Raw genomic sequence first — 10146 nt, 5'->3', positions numbered from 1 at the left:
ACGGGCCCCAGGATGACAATCTCGTCGACAAGATGAACTAGGACGTGCGTCATGATATTGAAGAAGGATGGTGGGAACACCAGCTCGAAACTGACAAGACATTGCGCCACATCACTCCTTAGCCTTGGTACGATTTCTGGATCGATCACCTTGTGAGAGATTGCATTGAGGAATGCACATAGCTTCACAATGGCTAATCGGACGTTTTCCGGTAGAAGCCCCCTCAATGCAACCGGAAGCAGTTGCATCATAATCACGTGGCAGTCATGAGACTTTAGGTTCTGAAACTTTTTCTCTGGCATATTTATTATTCCCTTTATATTCGACGAGAAGCCAGTCGTGACCTTCATACTGAGCAGGCATTCAAAGAAGATTTCTTTCTCTTCTTTCGTAAGAGTGTAGCTGGCAGGACCTTTATACTGCTTCGGAGGCATGCCGTCTTTTTCGTGCAAACGTTACAGGTCCTCTCGTGCCTCAGGTGTATCTTTTGTCTTCCCATACACGCCCAAGAAGCCTAGCAGGTTCACGCAAAGGTTCTTCGTCACGTGCATCACGTCGATTGAGGAGCGGACCTCTAGGTCTTTCCAGTAGGGTAGGTCCCAAAATATAGATTTCTTCTTCCACATGGGTGCGTGTCCCTCAGCGTCATTCGGAACAGCTAGTCCACCAGGACCCTTTCCAAAGATTACGTAGTGTAAATCATTGACCATAGCAAGCACGTGATCACCGGTGCGCATGGCGGGCTTCTTCCGGTGATCTGCCTCGCCTTTGAAATGCTTGCCTTTCTTTCGACATTGATGGTTGGTCGGAAGAAATCGACGATGGCCCAGGTACACATTCTTCCTGCATTTGTCCAGGTATATACTTTCAGTGTCATCTAAACAGTGCGTGCATGCGTGGTATCCTTTGTTTGTCTGTCCTGAAAGGTTACTGAGAGCGGGCCAATCGTTGATGGTCACGAACAGCAACGCCTTAAGGTTAAATTCCTCCTGTCTGTGCTCATCCCACGTACGTACACCGTTTCCATTCCACAGCTGTAAAAGTTCTTCAACTAATGGCCTTAGGTACACATCAATTTCGTTGTCGGGTTGCTTAGGGCCTTGGATGAGAACTGGCATCATAATGAACTTCCGCTTCATGCACATCCAAGGAGGAAGGTTATACATACATAGAGTCACGGGCCAGGTGCTGTGATTGCTGCTCTGCTCCCCGAAAGGATTAATGCCATCCGCGCTTAAAGCAAACCATACATTCCTTGGGTCCTTTGCAAACTCATCCCAGTACTTTCTCTCAATTTTTCTTCACTGCGACCCGTCAGCGGGTGCTCTCAACTTCCCATCTTTCTTTCGGTTCTCACTGTGCCATCGCATCAACTTGGCATGCTCTTCGTTTCTGAACAGACGTTTCAACCGTGGTATTATAGGAGCATACCACATCACCTTCGCAGGAACCCTCTTCCTGAGGGGCTCGCCGTCAACATCACCAGGGTCATCTCGTCTGATCTTATACCGCAACGCACCGCATACCGGGCATGCGTTCAGATCCTTGTATGCACCGCGGTAGAGGATGCAGTCATTAGGGCATGCATGTATCTTCTCCACCTCCAATCCTAGAGGGCATACGACCTTCTTTGCTGCGTATGTACTATCGGGCAATTCGTTATCCTTTGGAAGCTTCTTCTTCAATATTTTCAGTAGCTTCTCAAATCCTTTGTCAGCCACAGCATTCTCTGCCTTCCACTGCAGCAATTCCAGTACGGTACCGAGCTTTGTGTTGCCATCTTCGCAATTGGGGTATAACCCTTTTTTGTGATCCTCTAACATGCGATCGAACTTCAGCTTCTCCTGTTGACTAATGCATTGCGTCCTTGCATCGACAATGACCCGGCGGAGAACATCATCATCGGGCACATCGTCTGGTTCCTCTTGATCTTCAGCAGCTTCACCCGTGGCAGCATCATTGGGCACATCGTCTGGTTCCTCTTGATCTTCACCAGCTCCCCCCGTTGCAGCATCACCGTATTCAGGGGGCACATAGTTGTCATCGTACTCTTCTTCTTCGCCGTCTTCCATCATAACCCCTATTTCTCCGTGCCTCGTCCAAACATTATAGTGTGGCATGAAACCCTTGTAAAGCAGGTGGGAGTGAAGGATTTTCCGGTTAGAGTAAGACCTCGTGTTCCCACATTCAGTGCATGGACAACACATAAAACCATTCTGCTTGTTTGCCTCAGCCGCATAGAGAAACTCATGCACGCCCTTAATGTACTCGCGGGTGTGTCTGTCACCGTACATCCATTGCCGGTTCATCTGCGTGCATTATATATAATTAAGTGTCCAAATTAATAGAAGTTCATCATCACATTAAAACCAAAGTGCATACATAGTTCTCATCTAACAACATATAGCTCTCCAGAGCATCTAATTAATTAAACCATACATTGAAACTATGTAAAACATTTCAATGCAAAAACAAATGCGATCATAATCGCAACCAAGGTAACAATTGATCCAACGACATAATGATACCAAGCCTCGGTATGAATGGCATATTTTCTAATATTTCTAATCTTCAAGCGCATTGCATCCATCTTGATCTTGTGATCATCGACGACATCCGCAACATGCAACTCCAATATCATCTTCTCCTCCTCAATTTTTTTTATTTTTTCCTTCAACAAATTGTTTTCTTCTTCAACTAAATTTAACCTCTCGACAATAGGGTCGGTTGGCATTTCCGATTCACATACATCCTAGATAAATAAAATCTATGTCACGTTGGTCGGCATAATTTTCATAAACAATAAATGAACCAATAGCTATAAAGATAATATACATACCAAATCCGAATCATAGACAGGACGAGGGCCGACGGGGGCGGATACCAAAACCATCGCACTATATAAGATGCAATAATAAATGTAAGAAAATGATACAAGTATCTATCTAAACATACAAGTAAGAATATTTTTCCTTTCAGAAAGAAGATAAGAACAAGAGGCTCACCACGGTGGTGTCGGTGATGAGATCGGCGCGGGTGATCGACGGCGGTGAAGACGGGGACGGGGCGTGACGGACCGCTAAATCTAGACAAATCTCGAGGAAAATGGAGTTTGGAGGTCGAGCTTCGAGAGGAGAAAGCTTAAGTAGTGTGGCTCGGGCATTCCATCGAACACCTCATGTGCATAGGAGGTGAGCTAGAGCACCACAAAGCCCTCTCCCCCTCGGCCAGAAAAAACAGAGCACTGTGCTCTGCTCTTGCGCGAGGGGGTATATATAGGCACCTCATTGGTCCCGGTTGATGACATGAACCGGGACTAAAGGGAAACCTTTGGTCCCGGTTCAAGCCACCAACCGGGACCAATGGTGGTGGGCCAGGAGCGAGGCCCATTGGTCCCGGTTCGTCCCACCAACCGGGACCAAAAGGTCCAGACGAACCGGGACCAATGGCCCACGTGGCCCGGCCGGCCCCCTGTGCTCACGAACCTGGACCAATGCCCACATTGGTCCCGGTTCTAGACTGAACCAGGACTAATGGGCTGAGCCAGCCTGGACCATAGCCCTGTTTTCTACTAGTGAAGCCCTGGGGGCGCCCCCCTAGGGTGGGCCCGTACGGCTTGTGGCCACCCCGTAGGGGTTCTGGCCTTCTCTCCAAGTCTCGTGGGTTTCTTCTGGTCCAAAAAAATCACGTAAAGTTGTGTTCCGTTTTGACTCTGTTTAATATTCCTTTTCTGTAAAAGTTAAAAACAAGAAAAAACCAGAAACTGACACTGGGCTCTAGGTTAATAGGTTAGTTCCAAAAATATTATAAAATATGATATTAATGCATATAAAACATCAAAAACAAATAATATAATAGCATGAACAATAAAAAATTATAGATATATTGAAGACGCATCAAGTCTTCACACTTCACTTAGTGATTGGTATTAGGAGAGAAAGAGAACACCATATACACAGTCACCTTGCAGAATGGCCCGAGCAAGCTACATGCATGTTTTTGACGAAATCCGATTGATGGCCTTGCATGGCAGCAACTTTCTTTTGCTGTTTTATTTATTGATTTCTTGATCGGTATCTTCGTTTTCGAGTTGGAAACCTAGTTGGTTGGATTGTGATCTCGACACAGAGACCATGTGGGTTCTCCTATACATATGATTACCAGTCACCACCGAAGACATACTAAAATCAGTTAGGATTTTTGCCTCCTCTTGCTATTTGTGCCGCCACCGTAGTCCACTCCATCCGAACGCCAGCGCTGATCGGCCAGTGGGGGAGCAGGTCTCCATAATCTTTTGCTCTTGTGATCACGCACTGGGAGAGGGGGAATTATGTTTTTGGGAGCGTTATGTGCGACTGCTCATGTTCACCACCACGGGTCATTTAGCTCCAAGTCATGCGCTACTGCATGCTGCCGTCACGATCGTCTGCTTCGACCGGTCTTTGCCAACATCCCTGTCAACAACATCGTCTCTGCAGCAACCAAGGAAACTTCATCTACAAACGACACATTTTAATGTACTAACTACTTATGTTTACTGCTAGCCACCCGTGTGATCATGTTGTTCATGTTGTTATGGTCATATAGTATATGCTAGACTATGTATGCTAATAACTGTTTCAATCATGACTACTTTCCAACAAAAACGACTAGCCCCTTTTATTTTTTGAGTTTTTCCCCTAGCCAGGCGGCAAGCGATGTATACATAACGATAAACAAATTGTATGAATTTGAGGAAGGGCGGCATCCTACTTCGCAGGGGGGGGGGGGGGGGGGGGGCTCTACCCATGTTTTGGCAGTTTTTTTTTCCTGTTTCTCTTTGGCTATGTACGTCTTTGATATTTCCACTAGCTCTTGACAATTTTCTAGAAAAGGCGACAAAATCTTTGCCTCATCACATTAACTAAGAAGAGTTTTACATAAAATACTGGGCCAAAAGGCCAGAGCTACAAAGATCTACTCTCACGACATCAAAGATCTTAAGCGTTTGCCCCCTGCTTTTCCCCACAAAAGAACCACTCTTTTGATCTTACTAAACACGGTGCCCATCATGGATGGACAATTTTTGAATACCCGGGAATTACTCTCACACAAAAATCTCCCATGATGTAAGCATGCGAAGGGAAGCCAGTCCCTTGCAGACGTTGTCATTGACATTTACCACGGATTGCCACCATTCCTTTATCGAGTTGAAGTTGTTCCAATCACCGATGTTCACTTGTTGTAGGCCAGGTCATCCTTGAATGTCGACCCAAACACTCCTTGTGTATTTACACTTGAAAAGAAGATGTGCAGATGTCTATAGCTCCCTATTGCAAAGCTAACACAACCCGAAGTTTGGACAACCTCTCCGTTAAAACTACATTCAAATATGAATTCAATAATAGAATTGTTTCTGACATGCATTAATAATTTACTAGTCAAATGTATGGTCAAACTTGAACCCAAAATATGATGAGGACTAATAAAGCCAGACAAAGATAGTACATCACAAGCATGATTGCATATGTGATGGGTTGGCGAGATTCATATTGTTTATGGCCTGGGCACATTAATTCGAAAGCCTTCTATATGTGATCCACTATCCGTAGAAGTCATCAGTGACTCAACGTTCGTCTCTCTTGTGGTGATCCCTAGAGTGGGACCTCCTATTCCTCGTGACGCCCGGAGGGAAGGCAGCAATCGCACATCCCCCCTTCGCGCGCTTTGGGCCTGCCCAAGTGCGCGTCGGGTGCACCCTTATAATTATTTTTTGCCCTTTTTCAATTTTTCTATTTCTAAGTTTGAAAATGTGTGCTAATCCTAAATAAAAAGGCTGTGATTTTAAAAAAATGAAATTAAAAAAATGTTCAGTAAATTTATTTTTTCTATGAATTTAAAAAATAATTTAGGATTCTGAAAATGTTCAAAAAATTTAAAAATCTTCTTGAGTTTAAAAATTGTTCACAAATTTCAAAAAGACCTAAATTTGAAAACTGCACGAATTTGAAAATATTCCTGTATTTCAAAAAAATCATGATTTCAAAGCTGTTCATGAATTTGCAAAATATTCCCAAAATTAAAAAATGCTCTTGAATTTGAAAAATTGACATGAGTCCAAAACTTCATTATTTGGAAAAAAGTGTTTCAAATTTTAAAAATATTCATGAATTTAAAAATTGTTCTTGATTTTAATAAAAAGGAAAGAGGAAAAAAGAAAAGAAGAAATTAAAAAGAAGGAAAACAATAAGCGGAAATGAAATAAGAAAACAAAAATGGAAAATAGAAAGTAAAGAACAAAATAAATAAGCTTAAAAAACAGTCTTAGAAGGTTCTAAAACCTTCCAAAACCGGAGCATAGAGCTAGTTGGGCCGGTCCAAGTGTACATAGCGGGAGCATAGGGGGTACGTGACACCTCGCTAAGTCGCTATGCTGCTAAATAGAATCGGCACCCTAGAGTGTCACCGTGTCAGCCGTGTAATGACACAAGACAAGATAATTGAATTAGAAGAAAAAAATGACATGAAAAGGTGCCCGTGGGAAATAGAGGCATCATATACTTGCAGGGCATCTAGAAATATATATATATATATATATATTATATATATATATATATATATATATATATATATATATATATATATATATATATATAAGACCCTCTAATGGTCCGTAACACATGGCTTAGCGCATGTAAACCATTGTTACTGCTAAAAAGTATTGTAAGTTTTTTTACCTGTCCAGGATGGGAGGGGGTGTCATGTTTTTGTTTTTTGTGACCTAAATTTAAAATATTTTTAAATTAAGTATCAAAATTACGATCCATTTTTATTGTTGTGTTCCTTGAGTCAATAGTTTTAGAACTAGATTCCATGTTGGAAGTTATGATGAACTTTTTACGACCTAACTTGTACTCCACTGGTAATATAAGACCCTTTGTGGTAAGTTCTTCCAACAAGTTGTGTGACTTGTGCAGCTACTGTTTACAATAAGTTAACTTGTATATTTTTCACTCTCGAATGATCATATTTGTGCAATATGAACGCAGAAGTGAGACTTGCTCATGGAAAGTAATTTCAGGTAAGTTATTGGATCTTGTAGTATATCCTATATATAGCATGCAAGTCAAATATGCATGTGGGCATAGCTAGCTAAATCTAAGCTGGCCGCGTCATGCATGGCATGTTGCTATGACAAATGGCGGGTAATGGCAAGGGGGAGATGAGGACGGCCGGTAATTAAGTCAGTCAATCGACGAAGAATTCAAATTCATTCGGTCATGCATCTTCACGGACTACAACTACTTTGCATCGTTGCTATGCCACCGGTCGAGCCATCTCGTTTGACGCTCTCTTGTGGTCGTGCCCCGTTAAGGCGGGTTACCCGGAACATGTTGGCTAAGCGTTGTTTCATTAAGATTTCCATGTCTTAGGATCTCATTATCCGAGATTCTTCTAGATCACCGAAAGTTATCTTGTTCCATTATCTCTGATATGAAGTATCCCATTAATTTGTAGCCTAGTGCCAGTGGAAGATGTTAAACATGTGTACATGTACTTAGGTCTGGATTTCGTATACAGTACCTATAGTGTCTGTCTCTCTATGAATGTACGTGTATCTTAGGAGATAAGATACCGGCCGCACCCTTGTACCTATATATATGTGCTTATACACGATCAATCAATTATCGATGCACCAAATCATTCTCTACATGGTATATATCGCACGTCGATCCTCCCGCTTCAGCAAACCCTAGCCGCTGCCACCTCGGGCCGCCGCCGCCGCCGCGAGCTGCCGCCGCCACCCCTCTCCACGCGCGCCTCCCAGCTCGTCCTCTCCTCCCCGCCGCGCCTCTCCCACCGCCGCGCCGCCCTACCACAGCCGCGCCGCTTCCTTCCACAACCCCTCGCCGCCATGTTGTCCAACGCCTCCACCTACTCCAACCCATTTGCCGTCGACCCTGCTGAAATCCGCGACATCAACGTCCACGCACGCGTCCCCGTCGTCCTCGACACCTCCACCTCCATGTACTTCGCGTGGAAGACGTACTTCTCGCTCCTTTTCACGAAAACAACCTTGTGGATCGTGTGGACGGCACCGTTGACTCCCGTGCCATGGTGGACGATCCCGAGTGGACCGCGATCGACGCCACGATCATCCGGTGGTTCTTCACCACCATCTCCAAGGACCTGTTCGTCGTGAGCGCCGGCGACGACGCCCGCGCCCTGTGGGTCAAGCTGAACGGCCTCTTCACCGACAACAAACTTCAGCGCCGTGTTTTTTTGCAGCAGGAATTTTTTGACTGTCACCAGGATGAACAGTCCATTGATGACAACTGCCGCCGCCTGAAGATGTTGGCGGATGAGCTCTGCGACATTGGCGCCAAGGTTGATGACGACCTCCTCCTCAGCACGCTCACCGCCGGCCTCAACAAGGACTTCGGCAACGCCGCCTCCAACCTCACCTTGATGCCAGAGCCCTCCTTCCCCAAGTTCGTGGCGTACTTGCGGTTGGAGGAGCATCGGATGAAAGGGGTCAAGAAGCGTGTGCAGCACCACGCCCTCGCCGCCGGCACCTCCCGTGCCCCCCCCATCGGCCGCCCCAGTAGCCGCCACCCCCGCGCCTCCAGGGTACTTCCCCCTGCGCCTCCCGCCCCTCCCGCTGCCCCCCAGCAGCCCGGCGGCGGGCGCCGCTGCAACCGCCGCGGGGGCGGCCACAAGCAGCAACAGGCGTTAGGGGGGGGGGCTAGTCAGTAGTAGCAGCAGGCCACCCCTCCATGGACGTACGCCACCAACCCGTAGACCAGCGTCGTCCACGCGTACTCGATGCCGGTCCCTCGGGCTCCCGCTCCGAGCATCCTTGGGCCTCGTCCGGCGAGCCACCAGGCTCTCTTCGCCACGCAGAACGCCGCTCCCTACAGCGGCTACGGTGACGCGCCCCCGCCCGCGCCCGCCTACGGCGCTGCCGCCGCGCCGGCCTTCGGCGCCGCCCCCGTGCCGTCTTACGGAGGGTTTTACCCTCCTCAGGTGCTGCCGCCGTGGGACCCGGCCCTTCTCGCTGCTCTGCACCCCGCTCCGTCACCGAGTTCCTATGGTTGTGGTGGTGACTGGTACATGGACTCGGGCGCCACCGCTCATATGACTGCTCGTCCCGGTAACCTCACGTCTGCCACTCCTGTTCATACTCCCACTCGCATCACAGTTGGTAACGGTTCCTCCCTACCCATTACACATGTCGGTCATATGTCATTTCCCTCTACTTCTAATCCCGTTCATATCTCTAATGTTCTTGTGTCTCCTGACTTAGTCACTAATCTAGTTTCTGTTCGTGGCCGTGCTCGTGAGAATTCTATCACTATTGAATTTGACGATATCGGCTTTTCTGCGAAGGACGCCCGTACACGGATGATACTCCACCGATGTGATAGCCCGGACGAGCTTTACCCGGTGCATCCCTCCGGCGCCACCACCATCCGCCGTCTCGCCGCCTTCGCCGCTAGTGTCGATCTTTGGCACGCCCGACTCAGTCATCCCAACTCCACCGTTATGCGTCAGATTCTTCAGAGTTTTTCTTTCTCATGTAATAAGGTTGACGACCACACTTGTGAAGCTTGCCGTATTGGCAAGCACGTTCGTCTTCCCTTTAGCGAGTCTACAAACATTTCCACCTTTCCGTTTCAGTTATTGCATAGTGATGTTGACGTCCCCGGTTGCGAGCAACATGGGCTACTTACACTATTTGATGATATTGGATGTCTTTTCTCATTATGTGTGGACATTCCCTCTCCGTCGCAAGTCCGACGCAATTGCCACACTCACGCCTTCTTATTCATATGTCACCACACAGTTCGGTCGTCCTATTCTCGCCTTGCAAACTGATGACAGCAAGGAGTTTGAAAACGCCGCCATCCGCAATCTTCTTGCGTCCCATGACACCGTATTTCGCCTCACTTGTCTCTACACGTCACCGCAGAATGGTCGTGCCGAGCGCGTCATTCGCACTCTTAATGACCGTGTCCTACATTGCTCTTCCACTCCTACGTGCCTCCTCGGTTCTGGACGGACGCGCTCGCGAACGCCAGCCTCCTTATTAACATGCGCCCGTGTCATTCGCGCTGGAACTACACTCCTCACCGGCTCCTCTTCGATGCAGTTTCATCTTATGAT

The 10146-nt window shown here is 46.9% G+C and overlaps 2 protein-coding genes across 2 annotated transcripts; both read left to right on the top strand.

The window, feature by feature from the left end:
• Positions 1-8094: 8094 nt before the first annotated feature.
• Positions 8095-8736, top strand: LOC147958819 (uncharacterized). Its single transcript, XM_087532318.1, has one exon. The coding sequence runs from the start codon at positions 8095-8097 to the stop codon at positions 8734-8736; it is 642 nt and encodes a 213-aa protein (XP_087388444.1).
• Positions 8737-8805: 69 nt separating this feature from the next.
• Positions 8806-9404, top strand: LOC147958818 (uncharacterized). Its single transcript, XM_087536170.1, has 2 exons — positions 8806-9133; positions 9370-9404. The coding sequence occupies exons 1-2, from the start codon at positions 8806-8808 to the stop codon at positions 9402-9404; spliced, it is 363 nt and encodes a 120-aa protein (XP_087392296.1).
• The last annotated feature ends 742 nt before the right edge of the window (positions 9405-10146 follow it).

The sequence above is a fragment of the Triticum urartu genome, chromosome 7A, assembly GCF_056163025.1.
Source record: "Triticum urartu cultivar PI428250 chromosome 7A, HENAU_Tu73, whole genome shotgun sequence".
NCBI classification, from domain to species: Eukaryota; Viridiplantae; Streptophyta; class Magnoliopsida; order Poales; family Poaceae; genus Triticum; species Triticum urartu.
This window is presented reverse-complemented; position numbering and strand designations above follow the sequence as displayed.

Bases quoted from the DNA above. Each gene is read 5' to 3' on its own strand.
- LOC147958818 (XM_087536170.1), top strand. From the start codon at position 8,806: ATGCCGGTCCCTCGGGCTCCCGCTCCGAGCATCCTTGGGCCTCGTCCG. The intron at 9,134-9,369 runs GTAACCTCACGT...TTTTCTGCGAAG, and splicing joins TCATATGACTGCTCGTCCCG to GACGCCCGTACACGGATGAT.
- LOC147958819 (XM_087532318.1), top strand. From the start codon at position 8,095: ATGGTGGACGATCCCGAGTGGACCGCGATCGACGCCACGATCATCCGG.